The 26961-nt window shown below is 43.1% G+C and overlaps 1 protein-coding gene across 2 annotated transcripts in view; it reads left to right on the forward strand.

The window, feature by feature from the left end:
* LOC119704448 (glypican-5-like) overlaps positions 1–26961 on the forward strand; it is a 342560-nt gene that overhangs the window by 182053 nt on the left and 133546 nt on the right. For both annotated transcript variants that reach the window (XM_038145739.1, XM_038145740.1), the window contains one exon: positions 12521–12641. In XM_038145739.1, the coding sequence (XP_038001667.1) occupies positions 12521–12641 (121 nt within the window). The remainder of the gene's footprint in view (positions 1–12520; positions 12642–26961) is intronic.

Here is a 26961-nt window from a genome sequence, read left to right on the forward strand (position 1 = left end):
ATGCAAGCAATAAACTACCTCCTCATGCCCTGCACCTCTTTTGATTAATTTTGATCTAATTTAAAACCCTTTTATCATTAATTGTTCTTTAAATGCAATCTCAAAGTAGAGGATTGACAAGTTTAACAAATGTCTGCAGAAAATACTTTGCCATTCCGTACAGGGAGCACTTGTCTTGTTTTAATGACTTTAAACCAACTTGGTTCCTAGCTTGTTAACCCAGTTGCTCTGTTGAAAGATTTTCTGTGCACTGGTAGGACAGGACAGTCAATGCTTCCTCCTTCCCTTGCTGCCCTTGCCTTTGTCCAGCATAACTTCCAAAGCCTGTGGGTTTGTGCGTGTAGTGATTTCTCCCTGTAAATCTCTGTAGAACAGCTTCAGACATAATTGTCCATCAGCAGTGTCCTTGTGCTGTGCTGGCCATCGTGTCCAAAAGCAGAATTAAGCATCCTACGCCGTTAGCTGTGCAGACTTGCAGAGTTTTTCCCACACTGAAAAGCAGCTGTAATATTTGTGTGCTGTTCACAGTGACTAATGCCACTTCCATCTGCCTTCAGGAGTACCAGCCCAGCCCACCCTCTGTAAGTTCTTCAGATACCTCCAACATGGATGAGGCTGCAGACAACAGAAGTCTGTTCAGATCCTATTGTAAATGTTGAAATGTCACATGCTTTCCTTTTTTGTACCATCATTACATCATTTATTCTTCTATTATTTGTTTTCTCCTCGGTCCTTGCTGTTAATCATGGCAGTATTTTTAGCACACAGATAACAAGTGGTGCTTTGTAGCCCATAATTGTGCCACAACAAACTGCCTGCTATTCTCTCATGCCTTTTGTCTTGTGTTCAAAATTACTTTGGTTCCCTGTGTTCTCTAATACTGTACACATCTTAAAAAAGAAAAAGGAAAAAAGAGACTTCCTGTCTATTTTTTTCCTCCTTTCCCCCCCGATTTTTTTGGCAGAAAAGCAAAGCCAGTTCTCGTGTTGTGCTTTTCTTGTCTCCCTGGTAATTGCAGGCCTTTCCTTATGGCTGAGTTTGTACTTCCCTTGCTGAGGGATGTCAGCTCCACTGTGTGTGGTGGGCAAAATCTCTCAGCATCTCAGCAAACACTTGAAGAACGCACAGGTCAGGGCAGCTGCTGAGCTTGAGCAAAGAGCTCTCTGTCTGCTCAGCCAGTGGCAGCCACTTGAAGCTCTCAGCTCCTTTTTGAACCAGGGGTGGTCCCGCTCAAGCTCTCAAGTGCTTCCTGTGGCACCTGATGTGCACAGAGAGGATCAGGAGCTGCTGGATGGCTCCTGACCTCTGTGCCTCACCCTGGCAAGTGGGAGAGAGTTTGGTTCCTTGCCCATTGGAATCTTCCAAGTATGAACTTAAATTTTTTATGCCCAGATGATCAGTGGGAATGGGATGGAACAGGGTCCTTCTAAGATCTCTGCTCAAGGCACTGTAACTTCATCCCCTGAATATAAACTGAGAAGAGCAGAATGTTATTGCTAAACAGATTATTTGTGATTATGCTCACATGCCAGGAAAAGGGCTTTCTGTAGAGGAGGCCTGTAGGGCCGTCCCTGCAACATCAGGACCTTGCTAGAGGGGTTTTCTCTGTTGTGTGCAGCACAGTGTCCTGTCAGGCTTGAATTTTTCTATATTATGTCATTCACTCTGTTTAGTCTTCTGTTTTCAGCTGTCTACACCTTTTAGCTAACAAGTAAAACATGCGTGTTTGTGAGTGTGCTACATGATATGCGTGAATTGCAGATTGTTTGAGTTTACCTGGCCTTGGTGAGCCTCCTGATCTGCCCTGTGTTTGCTTACTTGGGGATTTTATACTGAGGATTTTGATTTTGTCTGCATCCAACACAGAGGGTTGCAGCTCTTGCAGGGGTTTGAGGGAAGGGAATCTCTGCAACAGAAATCAAAACTTTAGAGGAAACAAGCCACTAACTCGCAACTATGTCAGAAGTGGCTCCTCTTCCCATTTGCTATTGTCTACCTTAAAAGTAACTATCAAAAATAAGATTGTGCATCCCATGACTGAACTGGCAGCTTGGGTTTTCAAGAAGAGGACGTTTGTGGCACGGGGAAAGGGATTCCTTGCCCTTATTTTTCTTCTTAGCTCTTCTTCTGCACAGTATTTTTGTGGTGTATGCATTTGTGTGCATTAAATGTGTTTCCCCCCACAATGTGGTTTTGCTGTTGTTAATCCTGCAGTGAACTTGTACGAATTTGTGTTGCTGTTTGTCTCTGTGGCAGCAAAGTATAAAATCATGAACTCGGGGTTGTGACCTTTCTGCAAAATCAAGGGGGAGAGATGCTGAATTGCAGAAGGGAACAGTTTTAACCAGATCTCCATAAATCAGATTTAACCACAAATCTCCAGCAGTATTAGCAGAAAAATTGAAAGTATAGGTCAAATAAATTGATTTTTGTATAAATATTCTCTGTTCCAGGTTTCTGATGACAGGAAAATCTTTCTACATTTGACCTCTCTTCTAGTGCAGTTATTTTGTGAGAAGTACCAAACACTGGAGCAAGGAAAACAATGCTTTGTGTTTAATGACAAAACCATGAATAGAGGCTGCTCAGTTTCCCACATTTCTCTAAAGCTCTTCAACCTTGACCTGGGTAAACATTTGTCTTGGGCAAGTGCAAAGACATTCTGGTCTCCATAACTGGACCCTACTTGCCCTTTACTACTCCTGACATTTTCTGCAGTGTTTTCAGGAGCAGTAAATACAGTGGTTGTTGCTACATCCTGAAATACTGCATCAAATTTTGAGTTAGATAAAAGCTAATAAAAAGTAAAAGTGCTGCTTTAACAGTGCTTCTAAGCCGTGGAGCTGGCACTGGGGTGGTGTGTGTTGAGCACATCCCCTGTGGTGCCAGGGTAGCAGAGGCTTTGGTGTGCCTGGAGGAGTTGGAGCAGTGAGGATGGCTCCAGGCTGAGCCCAGTCCAGTGCCTGTTGCTCTGGGAAATCCATTTCCCACATTTAGCCATCACCAGTGGCTCAGGTTTTGCTGAGTGCAGCTGGACTCTTGTTTTACTCTTAGGGGGACAGTAAGTATTAGTTCTCCTGCTCCATGTCAGGCAGTTGCAAAAGGAGCAAATTGGATGAAATGTGTAGGTCTGCTGCTGGGATGAACAGGTAGTTCTGCAGTAAAATACAGATTGCTCTATCAAGAATAAAACTTGGGGGCTTTGGAATGATGACTTCAGCTCCCTGCCTTGCTGGTGGAAAAGGTAAAGCAGAAGGGAAGGAGTTTGAGAACCCTTGAGTCAGGAGACTTGGAGGTCTTAGTGTCTGGTCTCTTTCTGTACAGCACTAAGATCCCCTGTTTACTTTATACTTCTGTAAAATTTAGCACCACCATCTTTGTGATGAAGTTTTTAACCTGGAAATAGGAATAAATTGGAGCTATGTACCTTGCACTAGTGCAGCCCAGAAGGGTAAATAACTTTTCCATCCGGGACTCAAGGACCAAACCCCGGTTCTGTGGTATTAAGGTGTGGGCAGAAGTAGAGACAACTGCAGCAGATAAGAACTGCAGTGAATGTATTGCACAGATATATTGGAAAAACTGTGTCAGAGAATGAGATCTGGCCAAAGCCAGGGGGATCTGCAAGGGCTTGGAGGGCAGAGTTCAGCCCCTGAGCTGAGTTCAAACAGCTCTGCACTTCATGTACTCATTATTGACAGCTGTTCTTTAATCTCCCACGTGTATCTACATGCATTTGGAGAAACTGGCTTCTGAGGAAAGCTGGAATTTGGACCTCAGTATTAATTTATTTCTGTTTTGTTTTGTTTTGCTTTTAATGAGCCACAGGCAAGGTCTTTTCCCTGTGACATATGTGGATAGTGTGCAAATTAGGACATTTTCCATTTTGCTTCATAAAAATTCCTATGCTGGGATCACAGAATATCCTTTTGTATAGCCATGGTCATCTGTCAAGGCTAATTGTTAAGTGTCTGCAACCAGGGTTTTCAGGAAGGCAATTGGATTCTTGCTGCCTTGGCCTGTCTAAAATCCTGTCAAGCAAATAATGTGAACCCTTGCTCCATGCTCGTTTTCTCTCCTCTGCTAAGTTTGTTTTTTGTTTTTATTTGCTTTCTGCTTTTATTTTTTACTTGTAAGAGTTCAGGTCCTCTCCTCTCCTGAGAGTGTTCTTTCTGCTGAGTCAGTGCTGTTTTCCAGCAGTGTTTTCCCTCTGGCAGGTTCAGAAGTTGGGCATCTCCCGTTTCCATTGGCAGTGCACAGCAGAACAGAGTGCAAGCTGCCAGCCTCCAAGAGGGGCAGCATCACTTTCTCCCTCAGGATTTATCCTGGCTCTGTTGTGTTTGTACTCAGGGAAGGCTCTCTCCTGGCCTGGGAATTGCAGAGGAAAAGGTGTTTCAGCTTAGCCTTACTTTTCCTTTAGGAATGGCCACAGGTGTTACTTTGATACATATATATTTTTTGTTTACTGTTCTATTTTCTGTTCTGTTTCTCGAGTCATTATAGTGGGGAATGCTCTTTGTGCCTCCAGCTCCCTGCTAGGTTATCAGCTTTTGGGTTTGTATCATTTTCATTTCTGCTTCTATTCCGTGTGACAGGTATAGAGGTGCCATTTGTGTGTCCCGAAGAGTTTATTTCACTTGAAACTAAAGAGCTTTCCTATCTGATGTTATTCCAGGCAAGTTCCTTCTTTCCCTTGACATAATAAAGATTCTCCAATTAACTTCTACAAATTTCTGTGGTATGCCTTGAGGAAACTTTTCACAGAGCTAGGAAAAGAAGGAAGGCTGTTCCACCTAGAATCTGGAATAATAGCTTTTTGCAACACTCTTCAGGCATTTACAATAGTCTGTGAAGCTCCAGTCAGTATATTTTCAGCATGATTTTGGACAAGCTGATGAACACATCTTTTTGGAGGCTGACATCTCTTACATGTACACTCTCAGGTTGGTTTTCAGTGATTTTCAGGGTGTTCATGGGCTGGCATCGTTCAGTCACTTGAAGCCATCTGGCAACTTGGTTTTGTAGCTGCAGTCTTAAAACTGTCTTTATAATCTAGACTACAGGAGCTCTTTTTCAGCCCTGTAGAAGTGGAGAAAGACCATTTTAAATGCTGTTCGTGTTAAATGTTAAATGTTTGTGATTTTCCTTTACTAATTATCCCATTAGCACATTGCATTTGTCTCATCGTTTTCCATAATTGCTAATAAATAAGATTATTTGTGAAACTTCCACTGGAGCCCATTAGAATAGTTCTGGCAGAGATGGAATTCTCATCGTGTCAGTTCTGCTTCACAAAATCTTCAGGGCAGCTAAACTCATTATGTGCCAGACTTGAGCTTTCTTGTAGTCTGTTGGCAGTTATTTAATATTTCAAAATGAACTCCTTATATAGGTATTTTTCAAAAGAGAAACCTTTCTCTCAGAGAACGTTGCAGCAGCTGTTCTCAGCTGATTGTGTAGAGTACATGAAATCCTTTTGTTTTCCTTTGTGCATCCAGATTTTACCCTGGTGACTCCAGCTCCTCCAGCAGAATTGTACTCTGGCATCAATGCCGTGGTTCTTTCCTCAAAAACAAGCCATGGCTGCTGATTATGTGCCAGTAAACTTATTAAGATTTCAAGTTTATCAAATATTTCTTTTACATATTTTTAATAAAGTGTTTATTTTGGCAGCTTAGTTCTTTACAGAGCAGTTCTGGTCATGGGTTTGGTCATCCCTTTTTGGAGATCTCTCAGCCGTGTGCTGCTCAGTGAGTGTAACCAGGTTTAAGCTGGAACAGAAATGACAGAATGTGTGATTGGAGAGCTTTTTGTGAGCAGTGCCATTGTGGGAGCTGCTCAGAGATGAAGCACAGCAGAGATGAAGTGTGTTGGTCACTTTTAGTGCCAAGGCTCAGGAGGAGGGGGGGCTCACCCCTCTCCAGTTCATTGTGTGCAGCAGCTCAGGGGAAGCTGAGTCTGAGGGGAGTCCTGCTCTGCCTGGCTTTTCCTCATGGACAATTGTGTTCAAACTCAGAAGCAGCTCAGGGAAACAGCATTTTCTTTCCTTCCTTGGAGCTCCCCGTGAGTGACAAGCAGCTGTGAAACCAAGGGAGGGATTTGTGTTTGCCATGTACTCTGCTTGTTCCTGCCGCTGTGTGAAGGAGTGGGCAGAGGGGTCAATCAGATCAAAGCTGATAATCCTGATGAACTATGTCACATTCTGCAACTCTGCAGCTTATGTCACTGCTTTTACTAGTTGGTGCATGTTTCTGTGAATTGGGAAACAAGCAAAACCTACCCCTGTAGGTCAGAGGGTTGCATGCTCCAGGGGCTGCATCTGAAAACTGCAAGGGAACTGTCCAAAAATTATTAATTTGGGGACACCATAGGCTGCTGCACATCATCAGTGGATTCACACAATTGAATTTCAGGCAAACCATTCCAACCCAAGGTTCAAATTCCGAATAAATATAAGACAAAACACACCATCTGGTGAACCATGCCTAATGTAACTGAATTTGCTTTTCAAGGGATCTCAAGGCTGCTTAAGTGGCTTCTCCATATTTCTCATTGCTCCTTACTAAATGGCACATTGAGAGCTCTTCCCTTGCCTCTCCCCATCACCCTTGAACCTCTGAGTCCCTCAGGGCTGGCTGGTGGCTGCTCTGGCACTGTGCTGAGGGTTGTGCTGGAGTAAACAAGGTTTTGCTGCTGCACCCTGGCAAGAACAAGGGGTAGAAATTCATCATTTCAGTTCCCTCTGCTTCTGGGGGGTTTGCAGGCAACACGGATCCCTGGGATGATTTCCTGCTTAATAAGTTATGCCCAAAGATGAAAGAAGCAGAGCTGGATGTGAAATGATTGCTGTAAAGTCTCTCTTTGTCTCAACACTTTATGATTTTGCTAAAAAGTTACTGAAAAAAAAATAAACAATTACTCCAGAGCTCTCTGGCTTTAGCAGGTTGTGTTTGAAAAGGCTGAGAAAGCAGATATTTTCTTTTAGGTGCTTCACTCTGCAAATTTCAGTGTGTTCTTCTCTTACTGAATAGTCTTTACATTTGTGCAGAAAATAGGACGTTTTTATAACACCAAAGAAACAAGTGGTGAGATGTGATTTTTTCCAGTCTCAGTCAGGAAGAGTTTGTCCTTCCCAGTGTGTCTAAGAGAGGTGTTGCTGCTTTACCCTTGCTGATCATACTGGAATTATTCAACCAGTACCAACAAAAATGATGAAAAAAATGCATTGCAAATGACAAAATATTCCTGCTTAGATACTGCTGTCTTGATGTATAGTGTGTAATTATTTTTAATGTGAACACAAAATTAGAAACATTTCTGCAATTAAACATTAAATTTTCTGAACAGTGAGTTTTATCCTTCTTCTACATCTATGGCAACTCTTAAGGTTTTATGACAAATTATTTAATCAAAAGCAGATTTTGTCCCACAGAGATATTTGCTGCACTTCTTGGATTCCTATGAACTGACTCTAAGGCTCAGATTTTCAGTTTTCCATGTGATGTTTGATGTCCCATTCATCCCATAATGAAATAAAAACTAAATTAAAATTTTGATGCCTCTTGCTCAGCGTTGTTGGGTCAAATACTCAAGCAGAGAACAGAAAATTAAAATGAAGAGAACTGCCTTGAGATGAAGTTCATGTTCCAGGTATCCTGAATTTCCAACACGGGCAATCCTGAAAGGCTCAGTGCCTGTTCCCGTGATGTGCTGGGGTCTTGCTGCATAATCCCTGGACAATACTTGGAAAAGCTGCCCACAGCATCCTGGCTGCTGGCCTCTGGGCAGGGAAGGGGTGTGAAAACAGCACCATGTCTCTTGGGCTTTTGTGGCTAAATAGCACTGCTGGTTTTATATATTTAAAAAAAAAAAAAAAAAAAAAACACATATATATAATATTATATTATATTAATAATACATTATGTATTATACAATTAATGTACATTTCATTATATTTATACTGTATCTATTAATATTATATGTATTTTTATCTATTATATATACAGAGATAAATATACATATATATACATATATATATATTTATTATATCTATACAGCTGTCCCTTATGCAGGTCCTGCAATCATTTCCCTGGAATTTGAAGTTATTTCTATTTTATTAGAAAATAATTTTCTTATTCAAAGTTTTTTCTATTCTATACACTTGCCTTTTTTTTTTTTTAAAGGCATATTTGACTTTGGGAAAACTCTGTACCTTGCTTCCTTTTCTTATTAGGAATTTAAGAAGATACATTTCAGAACAGCATCTGGCTTCTTAGAATAATTTTTTTTACTCAGATATCTTAATTTATCTTTATTTATTGATGAAATATAAACATACGCCTTCAGCTGAAATGCAGTCTGATATGTAAACAGCATTTCAGTTTTTATCTTTTTTTAAACCTGAGATGAGCCTTACCTAAGATCTAAAAAATTGATGCTGTTTTTCTGAAATATGGAAAAGCTGGGTTTGGGAGGCTGTTTGTTTGGGGTTTTTTTATCATTTGCTTTTGGTTTTTTTTAAGTATCATAGCTTAGCCTGATCAATCAATGGAATAACATTGGCCTGAGGCTTGAGGTCTGGATGAAAATTCTGTCTGCACAAGCTGTTCACTGAGCTCCAGTGTAACAGTTACTTTCAGGAGCGCTCCAGTGACAATATTTTAATGCAGCTTTCTTGGACATTCCTGCTGACATTTTTGGGTTTAGTTGGAATAAAGTACTAGAGCTGTAACCAGAGTTAACAATTCTGTACTACAATATTTCAGTTAAATTGCAGGTTATTAAATAAAGCAAGCCAATTCCTGATCTTACTTAATGTACATTTCCAGTAATTCAGGATCTGATGTCAACAAAAAAAAATGGTTTAGATAGTGCAAAGAAGTAAAGTAATCAGATTATCTTTCAGGAAATGTATAGTGTTTATTTCAAAGCATTTTAGGGTGGTACAGAGGCAGTAGAAGGCTCTGCAGTTTGCAGGGTGGTGCTGTGGGTCCGATGGACAAAAGGTCTGCTCCTAGTGCAGGCTTTGGCTCCTGGCTGGGATGGGCTGGGGGATTGCTCCCTTCTTTCTGGGTGTGCCATTCTCCTGCTGTTCTCTGCCCTGTCTCCTCCTCCTCGAGAGCTGGAGCCCCTCTTCTCTAATCACCATCTCCTGCTTGCTCTGAGCCTCCCCAGGCTCGGGGCTGTTCTAGCAGGGATCTCCCAGGGAGAGCACACAGGACAGCACAGCTTGGAATCTCATTTTTATAAAATGAATTGCACTCTACACATCATCGAGACAGCAGCATCTAAGCAGAAATATTTTGTCATCTGCCACGCATTTTTTCATCATTTCTGTTGGTACTGGTTGAAAAATTCCACTATGATCAACAAGGGCTAAAACAGGTTATTATGGGAAAACCCAAGAGCTGCTTTGTGCCCTGCCCAAGTCTTTTGCCTCCTTTTCCACCAGCTTTGTACCCCATTCACGGGGCAGATCCCATCTCTTTCACCACCCTGGTTGGTTTTCTGGGCTTTTCCACTTGGGCAGGTCACAGTCCAGACCAGAGCTGGGCCACTTCTGATGTGCTGCTGGTGGCTCCAGGGAGGTGAAGGAGATGAAAGCAGGATTCACACAGGTTCCATGCAGTCTCTGACACGTGGAATTTAGATAAGCTATGTGATGAATCTAACTGTGAGCAGCAGCAATACCTGTGCATAATGCACGCATATCTCCAGAGCTTTAAAGAGGGAGTCCTCAGTCGGGTGTGGAACTTCAAGGACAGGAGAGCCCCTTTGTCTCCATGGGCTGTGAGCTCACTCGCTCCTAATGGCCCTGTTCTCCTGGTGATGATGTGTGTGGAAGGGAGGATTTAGCAGGACAGGATAGGATAGCAGGATTTGAAGGGAGGATTTAGCAGGATTTGAAGGACAGGAGATCCCCTTTGTCTTCATGGGCTGTGAGCTCACTCACTCACTCCAAGTGGCCCTGTTCTCCTGGTGATGATGTGTGTGGAAGGGAGGATTTAGCAGCAGCAGTAAGTGTGAGCTGGCTAAGCCTGCCTTTGCCCATTCTGGCTCCCTTTGAGGGCTCTGGCATTGATGCTGCTGCTGTCTCTGAACTGGCCCTGGTTGTGCAAATTCCATGCACTGCTGTAGGTTTGTAATTGCATTTAGGGGCAGTTAATGGAGCCTGGTGATTCATGGGGAAAAAACCAATATCATTTGCCAGAAAACACCCCAGCCACCCCACAGGTTTCTGTACCGTGGGTTATAGTGGTGTAAGCCTCCAGAGAAATTCCAACAGCTCTAACCAGGGGTTGAATGCAGAGCAGCCAAGAGCAGTGAAAAGGAAAACCCCTGCATTTTGCTGCTGTGGCTGAATTTCTGATCAGACAAAGCAGCGCACACAGGGATTCCCCAAACAGACTGGTGGAGGCCAGGAGCTGACCCATTAAATTACATTTCTCCTGTTTTACAACTAGATGATCTCAGGAAGCTGTGTCACATGTCCCTGTACTTCTGCAGTGTCACCATGTGTTTGTTTTCACATGAAGAACATTTGAGCATTCAGCAAATAACATGATTTGTGAATAAAGGTAAAGGCAGGTAAGATGCAGCAGTGTTGTAATGTTGTCCAAATGCATTGATGTGGATTTTTACAATCCACACCAGCCTTGGCTTCAGAGTAATAATTTAATGAAATTAATTAGCTCTGAAATTAATTAGCTGGGTTATTCTGGGGACACAAGTCCAGCTGGGTCTGCTTCTAACACCTGAGCCCTAGCATCATTTTGGGTGTGCCGTTGCAGTGTGGAAGTTTATCCTTCAGATTAATTTACACATCTCTGAGTTACTTACCAAGAAAAAAGAGAGCACTGTCTTTAAAAGGCTCAGTGAACCAAAAAATACCATCTCAGTGAAAAAGATTTTCCTTAACCATTGTCCACTCAACGCTATCTGGCTATTAAAGCAAAACATGATTTTTCTCAATTCTCTGTTCTAAACAATTTTCTTCCTGGGAAGTGACATTTATTGAATTTACTGAAAAAGCAGGCCACTCTCAGTTATTTCTTTTTCTAAGCCACACCTTTAGCAGCAGTGTCCTACAGTGTGTTGTGCCAGCAGCTTGCATACATTTGTTATTCATCCTAAATTGAAATTGAGATAGGACAAACAGATCTAGAGAGCTAGGTCTGCCCCCAGTTCATTCTGTTGCCTTTCTACAATAGAATTTGAGCCTTGTTTTCTACTCAGAAGTGCTGTCCTCAGCTTCAGCACAAATTGGTTCACAGTGAAGAATTCTCTGATAGGAGAACATCTAGCATATCCAGGTGTGCAGGGATGATCAAAGTGAAAGATGGAGCAGGATGTTCCTCTCCACATTTCAATCCAAAGGAGCAGAGCCTGTGGCTCCCTCACTCACAGAGGTGCCAATTTGAGTGTTTAATGAGAGCCTCCCTGGTGTGTGTGAAAGTCGGGGAGAGTTTGGTTTGTGAACACTTGTCCAGTTCAAAGCTGGTCATGCAAAACATCCCTGATGCCCTTTGTTACAAGTGAGTGCTGAACTCAGGGGTTCATGCAACCCTAAAAACCCCAGCTCTCCAAAAAAGGCTGCTCTGTAGCTCTGTGGAACTTAAATTGTACCCAGATAAATGCTGGAGCAAATCCGAAGGAGTCTGGATACTTGCAGGCAGCACGGGGCTCAGCAAACACTGATGCTGATGGTTCAGCTCCTCAGCTGAGGTACAGACAGAGCAGTAGAGACCAAATGGGCACAACCCTGGATTTCCCCCATGAGGGTACCCTGGTGGAGCCCCAGCCCAAGCAGGACTTGAGAATGCCTTTGTGGGGTGTCCCCAGAGAGGAGTGGCAGGAGCTGCTCAGTCACCAGGCAGTGAGAGCAATCTGCTGCTCCTCAGGAAAGCAGGGCTTGCTCAGAGGGAATTGCTGGTGTGGCCCGTGCCTGGGGGGAGTCTAACACAGGTGGGGCTCCCAGGGAGCTCTGGAGAGCAGCAGCTGCTGCTGTGCAGTGTCCCCAGAGAGTTTGTCCCCAGTGTCCCCAGCTGCTCTGACAAGAGGACTCCAATTCACGCTTTGATTATGAATCATTTTCAAATCATACCCCACTTTCATTGGAATTTGCTTCAATCTCATAAAACATCATTTCTGTCTTGAATGTCCCGAGTTTCTGCAATAATGAAAGAGTGAATTTTTGGAAGCTATCAGCTTTGACTGCTGCATGGAAGAACTCCAGAATGTTAGTTACAAAGGTTCAAATATTAAATTATGAATGAAACAAACCTCTCCGTGGTTTATGATATTGCTGTTGGTTCATGACTTGAATAGTTTAAAGTGGTAAATGATACTGCAAGAAACTGTGACTTTTATTCTGGTTGGTGTATTTTAAAACATAAATATTTATAATAAATTTCGTTCCCATTTGCAGAACATTTTCTTTTTGTAAGTCCCCTGTAATAGGATTCTTGATTCTGATGGATGTGGTTCCAGTCACTGATGTGTTATTTTTTCTGTTTTTCAGTTATACCAGCAGAGTTGTTTCCAATGGACTGAAGGCACAAATTAATAATCCAGAACTTAAAGTCAGAGGATTGGACCCACTCATCAACAATTTAATTGATAAACTTCAGCACTTTAATCAAGTAAGTAAAAGATAGAACCATTTTATGGTGGAGCTGAAGGTAGAATCTTCAGGTGGTGCTGCTCATCATACTCCACCCTGCAGGACTGCGGGCCTGAGGTAGCTGTGGTGTGGGTTTGTGCTAAAGGCAGCTGAAGATCCCACTGTCTCAGCTGGGCTGTGAACTCCAGCAAGGCACAGTTCCCTGCAGATTGCTCCCTGGCTGCTGCTGAGCTGCCCTGGAGCCTGAGCCCCAGGAGCAGGGGAGCTCCTGCCCCAGTTCCCGTGGAGCCTGGGCTGCAGCTGCTCCTGCTGGGACACTCCTGGCCTGGGGGACTGTCCTCTGCTTGTGCAGCTTCCTGCTCCTCAGGGTGGGATTGAGCCCTTTTCTGGCCCAGAGGTGGGGCAGCTGAGAGGTGTTTTACAAACTTTTCTTCCATTTTCAGTCTCATGTGAAGGGTGAGGCAATGCAGATGTTATAATTCACACCATCATTATCAGAAGCCAACTATTTCCTAATTACAATATTGTAAGTGTTTCTTGGCCTGTGAGCTTTTGCCACACCATGCTGTAAATATCTAAAGGTTAATCATCTAAAATTACTCTTTGTGGATCCTACTACAATGCATTTTTCATAGTTCTGTTTCTCCAAAGTATCCAGTCTTATTTGCCAGGTCGTCCTTTGAAACTTGTTTCTAGCTCCATTTCTCTCTCAACGGCGTCTGTCCTATTCCATGGCATTTCTAAGTCAGCATTTCTTACCTCAAAGTTTGCATACAGATACACACTATGTAAACCTTCTGTCAAGCTTTGAAAATTCTCTACAAATCCATTTCCCACACTCAGGGGTGTAGATACCAACAGATCAAACCCAAAATGAGCCTGTGAGGGTGTGACAACCATACTGTAAATGCTGAAGTTAGGACAGAGAGTGCTCCAAGATGAATTCACCTTGCCCCTAGAAAAACATTTCCTTCACAGGCCTTCTTGTGCCCAAAAGGACAGGTAACCTTCAGGTTTGTCAGAGATGTGGTTAAGCTGTGCCTGCTTCTGCCATCTGTGTGGGTCCCCCAGATGCACGTGGCATTGGAATAAATCACACAGGACTCCATTTTCTTCATGGTGGAAGAAGCTGAGTTTATTAAAAAGCACATATTTATAGACAGTTATGATGGAGGTGGACCTGATTGCTCCTCAGTCAATATCCCTCACACCAGTGGCTCATTAGACACACCACCCTCTTGGAAACATTCTTAGGAGACGACAACACCAGCTGCAAAGATTAAGAATTGTTTTAATTCCTTCTCTGGACTTCTCCAACCTTCACAGAGCAATGCCTGGGGAAGTTTATCTGGCTCTCTTGTCTGAGCAGTTGTCAGTAACCACAGCCATGGCACTCCTGGTGCTGCTGCCATCCCCAGAGCTGAGCGTGGCTCCCTGTGCCCGAGCACAGCTCTGGAGCTCCACAGCTGGAGCCAGCAGCTTTAGCAAGATTGATTTTCACTTAGAGCAGGCATGTTCTGCTGCCAGCCTGCAGGGATGCTCTCAGCACATCACCTTCCACCATTAAAGAGCAATGAAGCGTGGGGATAGAAACAGTGGGAAACACCCTGGTGGGTGGGTGTGCAGGAGGAAGAATAATCTGCACAGGTAAAACTCAGGGGAGTGGCTCAGTCAGGATCTGGGAAGGTGTTAAGGCTGTGACTGGGAGTCAGGAATTCCTCTACTTGCTCCTAAAAGCTGCTCCTTACCTCCTTACCTCTCATCAACCAAGTCTATGAATCCATAATCTAAGCTGTAATGAGTGTTTTTGTTACATCTTGCTGGTCTCTAATATTCTCCTGTTCTGGAGGCTGCAGTTTAAGGATGCTTTGTATCACTCTGTTTGATTTAACTCACCATGGGGGATTACAACAACCAGTCTGGTGCAGTACTTAATATTGCACTGAAACAGGCATTATGTGGTCAGATTGATGAAAAGGATAATTCATTATTTATCTGTCTTTGCATGTTATAAAATAGAGTGTTAATTTACTTTATAAATATTAGATATATCCATCTGTGTAATAGTGCTCTATAAACACTGACAATAGGAAATAGTTAGAAATAGATTAAATCAAAAGTAGTTGTGTATTGGAAATTCTATTTCTTTGTCTGCTGTTGAAAAATAAAAATCTGCCTGGTCTGAGCTGCATACCAATTTTCTTAAGTTACTTACATTTTAAAAACAGTTTCAGAAAGCACTTTTTAGCCAGCAGAATAAAATCCAGCTCTTGGCTCTGTCTGTAAGTTGGAATGTTGCTTTTTGGGACTTGTAACAGTTTCAGGAGAATATCTTCGTTAAGTAAATGTAACTCCCATCAGATTGAGGTGCTTAGCAATAATGGATTCCAAGGGTGAAGGATTAAACAGAATACTGATTATTGCCCTAAGATGGTTTGTTCTTAAGCACTTAGAATAATATAAAATCCTTTGATCATAATTTTAGTAAGATTTCTTTGGAGATCAAAGCATCAAAGAAGTTGCTAAATATCTGAGGCTCTCACATGCAACATCAAACACATGTAGCTGTTTTCTACTTCTTGGATTTTTGTTTCAGTTGTGATATTACTGTACAAATAAAAACTGACACTGAAAAGCCAATTAAATCAGGAGTTGAAAGTGTCATCAATAGTGTGTGTAGACTGTGGAGTTATACAGAGTTCCATTACTAATTTTATGGACAAATTGATTTTTTTCATAAGAATACATTTAAAAAAAAATTTTAATGATGTATAGGGTGAAATGTAAACACTGCTCAAATAAGTTGTTGTCTGAGTATCTTCCAAAGCACTTCACATTTGCAGCCCTGTTTGGAGCAGTGGTTGCACACAGAAGCACACAGAGGGGCAGGAAGCCTGGGGAGCAGAGAGCAGAGCCAGGCCCACAGTGTGCATCGCAGGTGATCTGGTGTGCCTGGCCCCAGCAATCTCCTACCACTTCAATGATATTGCCAAGCTACCCAGAGGAGAGCATGTCCTCGGGTAAGAGGAGGGTGTGATGAGATTTTTAAAGGAGCAACATTTCTGTCTCAAGGAAACGAGCTCCAGCCGTGCTGGGTCTGTCCCTCGGGGAGCTCGGACCTGTTGGATTTCAGTTTCTCTCTGATTTTCAGAGCTGTTTGAAATCAGAATAACCTGCTGCTGGATCACTTTGCTGAGGCTAGGAAGAGCTATGTTCAAATCAAGAGGATTAATTTTCCTGAAAGATTTGCCTTAGCTCAGCAGTTCCTAAGGATTTCTGGAGCAAATCTACTCGCTGCTGTCTGGGATGGTTTCTCTTCCACCTCCTTCCTCCACTTCTCCTCCTCCCTGAGCAGCCTCTGTCAGGCCAGCAGGGCTTGGCCACTGTGAGCAGGAGTGGCACTGGCCAGGCAGGAGCAGCCAAAAATTCCCTCGTTGAAATCCCACCCTGACTGCCTTTGCCCTTTCTTTGTGAGCTCCATCTCATGTCCACAAAGGTGAAAGACCTAATAACTTCAGTGACCCTAAATCTCATGGATGTGAATAAAACTCTTGTCCTGCTCCTGTTCTACTTGGTGCATCCCAGCTCCAGCATGTTACAAATAATCTGTATGCAAGGCATCTTCCATTTCTACTGTCATTTAGGCTGAAATGCCACTTTGTTGGAGATTATAGAAGCTCCTCATTTTTATTTTTTTTTCATCTGGGACTGAAATCCTCAGCACATCGTTGTTGTTTTTTTTTCCTAAAATGATTATGCAAATAGCAGGCTATTTTATATCCACTTGGCAAAGCTGGAAGTAAAGTGAAATTTAGAGAATATTATTCAACAATTACTGTTATTTGCATCCCTGACAGATAAGGTGGTTGAAGGGTTTATTGTTAGTGGCTGATCCACATATCAATAGAATACTGAGCTACAATTTACTGTAACTTCTAGCAATGCAAAAACAGATCAAGTGAAGTCCCAGGTTGATTTGGAAAAAGCAGCAGAAATAACATCTTTTCCTCCCTCTTCTTTGTGAATAGAGCAGGTGTGAACCACAATTGATGTTAAACACAATAGTCCCCCGTTGCACCTTTTTTGAGTGCTGCTTCTTGCCACAAAATCACACTTAAATGTGTCAATGTTTTTCTTTAGCCTAATGCTTTTCATAGTTCAAACTAAACTGGTTCTCAGGCCAAGGTTAAAAATCCTCGAGGATCAATTGCCCTGAGAAGAAATGAGAATGCTGGGAAAAGTGAAAAAGCTGTGACTGCACCTTTACTAGCAGGGAGGTATCAACATTCTCAAGGGATTATAATATAATAAGCATTATACAGGTTTGACTTACTTGGTTTTTGTCAGCCTAAATCTACTCCTGACAGGTTTTGTGAATCAGTGTGTTTTGCTCTTGTCAGAGATGAATTCTCAGGGCATGGCTGGAGTTCAAGGCAGTGCAATAACCTGGTGCAGAAAATGAGAGTAATGTCAAAGCAAATCTTTCTGAATGTGGACCCATGTATTTTATTTTTTTTCTCTGCCAAAGTCTCATGGATCTGCCAGCTGAACTCAGAAATGCATGTAACTTAATTCCTTTCAGACTTCTATACAGAGGATTCTGTTAGAGCAGAGTTCAAAGCAGCAGCACTGAGATGTTTCATTCCAATAATATGAGCCAGCCATAATTTAATCTTGAAAGTGAATGTAGTTGAGTTATACAATAGGGAATAATGCAATAAATAATTTAAGTAGTCCTTAATTTAAAAGTGTGTATTTTTTAGACATCTATAAAATTTATTACCTTGTAGAGTTTTTATATGAGATATGAGTGGAGACAAGTTGGTTTGATTTTTAGCCAAAGTTGTAGCTGACTTGGACTAGGATTCAGAATTTTCTGTTCTTGGTTTCATCCAGTGAAAGCACGTGAGGAGAGGCATCACCTGAGAAAGATTGTTACTTTCCAGCTTCTGTCCCCTGGTATTTCAAAGCCCCCACAGGCTTTGAACACTGCTTGTCCCCCACATCCCTCCCCAGAGCTGTCACTGTCACAGAAATGCCATTTTCCCCCTCCCAGCTGGTGACAGCTGCTCAGGACACAGCAGAGGTGTCAGTTCTCCAGGGCAGCTGTGCCAGGCTCTGGGGCAGAGAAGCCTCAGAGGTGGATCTTGCCTCAGCTTGTCTGCAGTCAGGTAAAAGGCATTTTTTCATTGAAGGAAACACCTCTGCAGCTGTGCTGGTCCTTTTTGAATTCACCTCGCTGGGAAGGCATTAACAGCCCCCAGCACCTTTGTCTCCCAAAGCAAACAGCAGGGATAATTGAATTAATACCACATTTATTGGTATTAATTATGGCTGATTAATGAATAGCACCAAGACATGCACATCCTAGAGGAAAATAAAGACAGAATTAATGAAACCTGAGACAATTCTGTTTAGGATCTCGTGAAGACCAGGAAAGACCAAATGAGCTGTATTGTTTTGGGTTCTTATTTCCTGCCCTCTGCATAAAAATTGTTCACCCTTACAGTTCAAATAAACTATCATCTCAGATTACTTCATCAGTTATACAAAGTTTGTTTCTCATCCTGTTTTTTTTTCAATATGTTTGTCTTTGTTGGATTCATGGGCAGTTTTTCTTCTCCCCTGCTAAGTCAAACATGTCTTTGCTTCCAGATCTAGATGCTGAATGTTCAGCTCTAAGTTATGATCTTTTTCACAATCCATATGCAATGAAACAATTCATCCCAATGCTTGAAACAATCCAGTTTACTCAAAGACTGAGAATGATCTTCCTCTGTGTGGTCTTTCATGTATGGTTTTCTATTTCTTAGGAAATACACACATGTGTATATATATATATGTATGTATATCTATATAAATGTAAAAGCAGAGTAGCTGACAGTGATTTAGTCACTGGGCTGTTCATCTGGAGATGTGAAATCTCCTCATTCAGGGCTGGGCAGCTCCAGGCTGTGGGCAGTGTTTTCTTCTCTCCAATCCTCTTGGATTTTAAAAAGAAAGGTAGTTTGGAAGCTCTAACCTTGGTTCTGTTGTGGCACTAAAACTCCTGTCAGAGCCAGAGGTTTGTCCATGAATCAGAACAGGAGAGTTCTTTCTAGTCCAGTGCTCTGAAAAAACATCACTGGAACATTGTTTTATGGGCAGCATGTGTTAAAATTGTAATTTGGTGCTAATTGAGATACATTCCATCCCTGGCTGAAATCAGTGAACTTTTGCTGGTCTGAGGGCTGTGGATTATTTGTTTGGTTTTGTTAAACATAGTGACTTGAGATAGAACTAAATAATTTTAATTAGAGTTGAGAAATTACCTTTTAGTCCTAGAACCAGCATCAGGATTTCAGTAGAAGTAGTAATGTGAAATACTGGCTCCACTAAAGTAGAATTTAGCATTTTAAAACAAGACAAATCTAAACCTCAGTGTAAATCCAGCATGTCTTATTATATGCTAGCAAATATATAATGCTAAAATGGCCTTTTATTATTCATGTGTTGTGTCTCAGAGTGTGCTGTGCTATTTGTCTTGCAAGCCTTCTCAGAAATTATTTGCCCAGATGGACCATTGTATGTGTTTTGTTTTGCTCATTGTGGGAAATTAGTCTTAATAAATCAAAATCACATATTGAATCTCAGAAGTGACTTGAGCCAAGTGGGGGAGAGGAGGGCAGAGCTACTGTTCCAATCTAGAACTGAGCCAAAGCATTTCACACACAGAAGAACATAGCTGGGAGAGTCTTACTCTAAAAAAAACAAATATGGGGTCTGTCCCTTGGGGTGGGTGCCCGGTTCTTGCAGCTGCTGAGTGAAACCTGAGCCCTGGGAAGTGGTTTGGATCCTCTGGTGGAATTGCTGAGGAGAGGATGGTGGAGGGATGTGCTGTGAGCTGACCAGGGCAAGGTGGGAACTCAAGGGCTGCAGTGAGCACCACGGCCAGGAGCTGTTCCTGCACTCCCCTTTCTGGGGGTCTCAGAGGGGAGGGGGACTCATGGATCTGGCCTGTTTGTTTTGATGGGAATTGATTTTTTTTTATAGACAGAAAGTCAGCAGTCATCATTGAATTAATTAACTGAAATGACAAATTCTCTTTTATGTAAATACTTATTTTACCTATATTTTTCTGATCACTCCAGTAATTCTGAGTTACATGCATTGTTTAGGTAATTACCATTGGAAGTGAGATCATGGTATTTACTTTTGATCTAATTCCTGAGGTACAATAGCATGCTTATTTTTGGAGGTGGTAAGTTTAGCATATTGGGAAAAGAAAGCAGAGCTTTATGGGCTAATCATTGTTTTCTTTAGGGTAGAGTGAAGGTCTTCAAACAATTGATTGATCATTGTCCAAAAGCAAGAGCAGGGTCATTTTCCTCTCTTTCTGTTCTGCAGCTGAAGGGAGCAGCCAGGCAGAAAAGGCAGGGGAGGAGAGTAGGACTAAGGCCATCTAAAGCCCAGCCTTGTTGTGCAGAGCCTGAGTGGAGCTGCCCTGCTGGTGAGGAGTGGATTCATGCTGCTGAAGTGTTCGGGCACCGCTGCGGGAAATCCAGGACTCCTGAACAACTGACCAATGTCACCAAGCAGAAGCCCTTTATTATTTACATTACACACATATTTATAGATTCTACAAACTACTAAGTACACCCTGCCTGATTGGTGCCTTTGTCTTGTTCCCTCGTTTTCTGCCTGCACTTCTCACAGTATGTGCTTGGTTACAGTCCAGGTGTTTCACAGTCCTCTTATTTAGTTCTCGCAGTCTTGGTATTTGGTTTCTCAGCCTCTTCTTTCTTAATTTTACACAATTGATGTTCCAGTAGCCTCGATGAATTCCTGAGGCTTTGATACCAAACTCGGAAGCAGCGCTGGTGCCCACTATGGCCTGACCCTTGCAGATACATTGCAACAACTTCCCAGCTACAGCAAACCATGTGGTTCCAGCAGGAATTGGGGTTGTGTTGCAGCACAGCTTGATGGATCAGACCTGGGCTGGAAGCCAGCTCAGGTGTCCCTGTGAGCCTGGTTTGGCTGCCCAGTGCCAGCCCCAGAAGCTCCCTGCACAAGGCAGCAGCTGGGGAGCTGGACAGCACCTGCAGCCCTCAGCTTTGGGTTACTTAGCTGTGACAGCTTCGTGTTAGATGGTTCTTACCTGTCTGCCCAGGCAAGCACCCTTAGAATCTGTGTCCTCAGTGGAACTGCAGGGTGTGGGGAGGTAAAAGCTGTGAATGTTTGGTGCCATGTGAGCAGTCATGTCCTTTTTGGAGAGCAGAAGAGGAGCTGATGGTGGGTGTGAGGTGAGGTTGTCCTAACTTCCCAGTGTGGTCTCTGAAGGAGAGAACAGGGCCATGAGCAAGGCAGAGGAATTCTTGCTTTACCCTGCTCTTCTGTCAGTGTCTGTTGCCTTACACTTTGGAGTTTAGAGAGCAAGGCTGAGTGCTGGAGAGAGGCCATGCCAGGAAGAGCTTTTCTCTTCTACTGAGGGAAACATTCTCAAGTAATGAGTAAATTGGAGGACTAAAGGAAACAATCCTCTTTCAGGCAGAGCCACTGTTGTGAAACAGCATTTTTTGTCACTTCAAAGAAATTCAGACTTAAAACAGGCCTGTTTTGCTTCTGACACTCTGGCACTGTTTTGCTGTTGTGCACAGTACCTGTAAAGGTTTGAGTATCTTATATCTCACACAGCCCTGAGCCAGGCTGAGAGTTCCCCAAACCCAGAACTGATCCTAGCTTATCAGACTCTCATTTCCCTCATGTCTTCACAAGCTCCTCTGCCAAGCTGGAATCAAAAAAGCAATATGTGTGTAGGATCAACTTAATTAGTGAAATAAAAAAGCACCAGGTCAACACAGACACTGTTGCTGCTGCTCTTTTATCCAAAGCAGGATGCAGTTCTGAAATGCCCACAGACCTCCCGGAGCTTCATGGCAGCCTGTTCCCCAAAGCAGGGGGATCTCAGAGCTCTGGGTGCTGAGCATGGCTGGGCTGGGCTCCCCACGTGGAGGGAGGTGCCCTCCTGCCCTCTGCCCCGTGCCAGAGCTGGGAGCTTGCTATGGTACCAGGTGTGGGTTTCTCTGGGTCTGGATTGAAGGCACTCAAGACAGTAGTTCATGTTGAGACTCAGGTGTTTATTATTTATCAGTAAAACAGCCTCACAACCATGAGTTTGGCAGCTTTTCATTAGAAGGCACAAAATGGCTAACAATCTCTTGCTACAAGGTCTTTTAAGACTAAACTATCCAATTAAGAAAGGACACCTAGATTATTTTCCCTTTTAACCCAATAACTGATCCCAAACACCCCACAATGCAGGCTTTTCTGCCCAATTATAAAACACCACCCAGACCCATGGAGAAGGAGGAAGAAGAAGCATGAAGAAGAAACCCAGGACGACACCCTGTGCCTTCATCTTGCTTCCATCCACAACATACTATAAACCCCAAAACCTGAATTTCTCACCAAGTGATGCACCTACACTGCTCTCTATAATCCATTTCACACTTTAGTGGATTCCAGTCTATCTTGAAGTCTAGGAAACTTTCTCCATGAATGAGGGTCAAAGTCAGTGCTCCCCTGGGGGTCAGGGCGCCCCAGAGCAGACAGAAAAGTATTTTCTGTGCCCTGGGTTTCCACAGGAGCCTTCTGCCACCCTGACCCTGAGATACCTCTCCTCAAGTGCAGCAATTCCTGCTTCTCCAGAAAAACACTTCTCCCTCAGCAGCATTAATTCTGTGTGGCTGCCAGCCTGTTTTCTCCTTGCACAGCTCAATGCTGCACATTGATCTCACTGATCAGAATTCCCACAAAGAGCTTCCATCAGACACCAGAGGCTGAGAGTTACCTGCCAGCCTTACCTGCCTGCTGGCTGACACGAGTGAGCAAGCAGTGAGCACAGCAGTGAGTTCTGTAGTCTTTTATTCATAAGGTACAAAATGGCTAACTGTCTCTTGTTATAAGGTTTTTAAAGTTAAACTATCTAATTAAGAAATGACACTTAAATTATTTTCACTTTTAACCTAATAACTTGAGTCTGCAATGGAGGCTTTCCTGTCTAATTATAAAAAATTACCTAAACCTATGAAGAAGAAGGAAAAAGAAGGTAAAGAACAACTAGCTGCCACTCTAAAACCTCTGTCTTGCCTTACGTATATTGCTGTACTCTAAAACTCCAAACTCTTAAGTTTTCTACACTGTGATATTACACACTTCTAATTAAACTACACACCCATAATCTCAGTGTTATCAATCAATTTTGGAAGCCTTTTCTACAGCTTCAGGTCAACTGTACTGCTCTCCTGGGGGTCAGAGTCTATCAGTACAGAAAGTCTAAAATTCTCAGCATCCAGAATTCCATCACATGAGGTGTGGGAGAAGCCTCTCATAGGGAGTATCACTTCTGTTTATAACTGTTTGTTTCTTATTTTTTGTCTCCTTGCTTTTGTGTCAAGACTTGGACATTTGCAAAGAACGTGAGTTCAGCAAATGTGAAAAGGTTTAGCAGGAACTTTACAAACCCTACCACACTCTCCTTTTCACCATCTGTGACTTTTAGGAGCATATAGATAGTCTTTACCCTTCTCTTTTGCTGGCTTTCTTACCCATATTGAAATGTTTCTGAAAATGAGCCTCATTTGAGTCAATTTTACAACAATTGAGTTAGTTGTATTATTTAAAGGCACGACAAACTGAGTGTATCAGCTGATTTCATTCCACTCCAGACAGTCTGTGCAGTTTGCTCCTAACTCAATTCAGCCCTGTGCAGGTACAAGGGCAGCACGTGGGCTGAGGAGGAAAACCTAGCAAGGAATGTCTTTGGTCCTAGGAGATTTGGCACAGTTTTCCATGAACATTGTTGCTGGTTCTTGGCTTCTTTTCTCTGTTTCTGTTGAGGCTGAGATTGAAGACACTCCAGACAGTATTTCATGTCAAACTCAAATGTTTATTATTTCTTACCTATGTTACATTCTTACAAGACCTGAGTTCTAACAAGCTACAAAATGGCTGTCTTCCTCTCCAAGGTCTTTTAAGGCTAAACTATCCAGTTAAGAAATGACACTTAAATTATCTTCACTTTTAGCCCAATAACCAACCACCCATGCCCCACTGTGGACTTTTTTATCCAATTAGACAAAACCACCCAAACCCATGGAGAAGAAGGAGAAGAAGGACTAGCCTTCACCCTAAACCCTCTATCTTGCCTTATATATATTGCTATATTCTAAAACCCCAAACTCTAAGTTTTCCACTGTGTGATATCACACACTTCTACTCAAACTCCACACCCACAATCCCAGTGCTGTCATTCCATTTTGGAAGCTTCTCCAGGCCTCAGGTCAATGCAGTGTTCTCCTGGGGGTCAGTGCCTGTCAGCACAGAAAGGCTGAAATTCTCAGCAGCCGGGGTTCCAACACATTGTTCCATGTGGATAGTTAGGAATGGTAAAAATCAGCCCTTCCTCAGCCTCCTGTACAAGTCAAGGTCCAGCATTGTGTGTGCTGGCTTACATGGTGCTTAAGTGACCAAATGCAGAGACCCCCAGAGAGCACTGATGGGAATGGCTGTCATGTAATAGTCAGCTGAGATTAAAGGCTTTTTTTTCAAAGTGCATTAGCAATAAAACTATTTTTAGAGGCATATATTTTAATTCTGAGTCTTCTAGCATCTTGTACCAGCATTTAGTAGACTGTAAAGTTACTACAGAGTAGTAGATAATTTGAGATTGGAAGGGACAGTCTGGAGACAATCCAGCCTTCTGTTGAAAGCAGGGCTTTAGATTAGGTTATCCAGGGCCCTGTAAAAACAGGTCCTGCATCATTCCAGAGGGAGAGATTCCATCTCTTCCCTGGTGCCCCTCTGCTTTGTGTTTGCTTGCTTGCTTATCTCTATGAAAATAAGTATACTACTCTTAAATGCCTCACTTCTTCCTGTTTATTTGTGTTCTCAGGGTCCAGCTTGAATTCAAGGACAATAAGTCTTGGGCACAGAATAGGCACTTTATACCTTTATACACTGAAATATGTTCTAGTGTATACAGCAGGAGCATTTCTGTGGCTCAGTAGTGAGACACCTGGAAATTCCTGCTTCCTGTAGGAAAGCATCCAAAGGAAGTGACAGCCAAGGCAGACAGAGTGTCTCCATATCTTGTGTGAAGCTGATTCCTGTTGGGACTTGGATTCCCAGCAGACAGGTGAACGTAAATAAATGGAGAGTACTGATTAAGCAGCAGCCACCTCATTTTCAGAGCAGAGGATTTGCATACACTGCTGGGTTGGAGGAAAATTTACTGTGCACATGGTGCTGGAAGGCCTGGGGTGTTGCAGCGAGGAGCCATCCGCTCATTATTTTGAATAGCAATGAGGTGTGTGTAAGAGCCTGTGTGCCACAGCTCTGGTGGGTTTGCAGACAGCTCTGCCTCCTGAACACAGATGGGACTTCTGCCTTTAATTGTGATTTCATGGTGGAAATGCTGCTTAAAGATTGGAGCTCTGTAGTCCTGAAAACGTCCAGGCCCTCAGTTTCTGTGCCCCATACCACCTCAGGCTTTGGCTGGCTGGAGTGTCTTGCATTGCAAATATGATTTATTTACTATGCACTGTTCAGTGACACCTCCAATCTCTATCCTGCTTCTTGAGACTGTATGCATTTTAAATGAGATAATACATTTATTTCACTTGCCTTTTTGCTGCATCTGAAATGAGCCTGTGCCTCAGTAGAGTTATGTGGGAGTGGCTCTACTTGGAGCTGAGTATTCCCAGTCCCAGATGTCATGGGTGAACTTGTCATTATGCGGAACAGTGGCCCAGGGGACCATTCTGAGTCCCCTCAGAACTGGGGAGCCTTGGTGTTGCCCTAGCACCAGCAGCCAAGTGAGGAAGGAGGCAGTGAATGAGACATTGCCACTTCACATGTAGGAGTTGCACGCTTCCATCACAGCTCCCCCAGGCTGGCTTGGGGGCTGTGCAGAGCCCAGGCATCGCTCTGGAGGAGAGCCATCCTTTGGGCATCCTTTATCACCTACATCTCAGCCAGGTGCTTCCCCCAGGCCCAAGGGCTCAGGGAGCAGGAGCCTCCCGGCAGTGCAGGAGGTGCTGCAGTGGTGCAGGGCAGCAGTGCACTTCTCTACCTCTCACAGCAGCTCAGAGCTCACAGGAAGCTCATAGAGCAGCCTTGGGCAGTGTTTGCAAAAGGTAACATTGGTCCAGTAAAGCAAACAAGACCCAGCATGTGTAACGTGCTCAAGCCCAGAATCAACCTTTACCTGTGTCCCTAACTTGAAAGATGTAAATAATTCCACTGGTTGTTCCCACTGTGTGGAATTACAGCTGTGTGCATGCTCAGAAACAAGTGAGATGCAGGGCCTGTGAGCCTTCTGAAGATGAACTCTAGGTGTAATTGTTGCCTTCTTTGAGAAGATAAATCAAAATCTTGAGGCTTTTACCCCATTACCCTTCTCCATTAACAACAAAGGGAATTAGGGAGGGTCCTCTGGCAAGGCTCCCAGTAACCTCTGCCAGCCCACTCTCCTTCAGCCCCTCCTGCTTTCTCTCATGGGCTCCTGCCCAGGTGTTTGTGTGTGTCAGGCTCACAGGAGTGTGCAAACCTCAGCACACACAGGGAGACACCCCCAGAGGGACAGGTAACAGGCTTGAATTGTTCAGAAGCAGCCACAAAGTGTCCTCAGTCTTACACAGTTCAGGCGCATCTGAAGATGAATTTAGGTTGGCCTCTACGTGATTTTAACGTGTGTAACTAAAAGTAAAATACCCTGATGCACACAGTCTGCTGTTTCCAACACTGAGGAAAGGTTTCCAGCTCAAATTTATTAACAATTCTGATATGGAAGATTATTTTTCTATGTGATGAGGACTTTTCCACAGTTATAAAAGTATGTCTAATAACTAATTGAAGTGGATTCAAGTGATAGTCAAATTTGAACAGAGCTTTTAATAGCCAGAAGTAAATGAGCAGAATGTAGCCTGCTGATAAGGAAGCAGGGAGTGTTTTGAATGCTGCCATATGTCCAGATACAAGTGATCAGCCTTGCAAACAGAATCAGAAAGTGCTCAACATCGTTCTAGGGCTATGTCTTGTTTGCTTTCAGGACCTATAAGAGGAGTCTCTCACAGCAGTTTTTCAAAGTGACATGTTCATGGGAGTGAACTGGAGACAAACAATCTCGTTATTGGGGAACATAATGAAATATGGCTTGTGCTTGGCTGCAGGAAAATGAAGCTGAGCCATATTTGATGTGGCATTTGAAATAAGAGAATCTAATAATATCAAATGGGTTTCAGAAGGGTAAATGGAAAGCTTGAGGTTTGTCTTAGGCCTTATAATTGGGGCTGGAT

The sequence above is a fragment of the Motacilla alba genome, chromosome 9 (genome assembly GCF_015832195.1).
Source record: "Motacilla alba alba isolate MOTALB_02 chromosome 9, Motacilla_alba_V1.0_pri, whole genome shotgun sequence".
Lineage (NCBI taxonomy): Eukaryota > Metazoa > Chordata > Aves > Passeriformes > Motacillidae > Motacilla > Motacilla alba.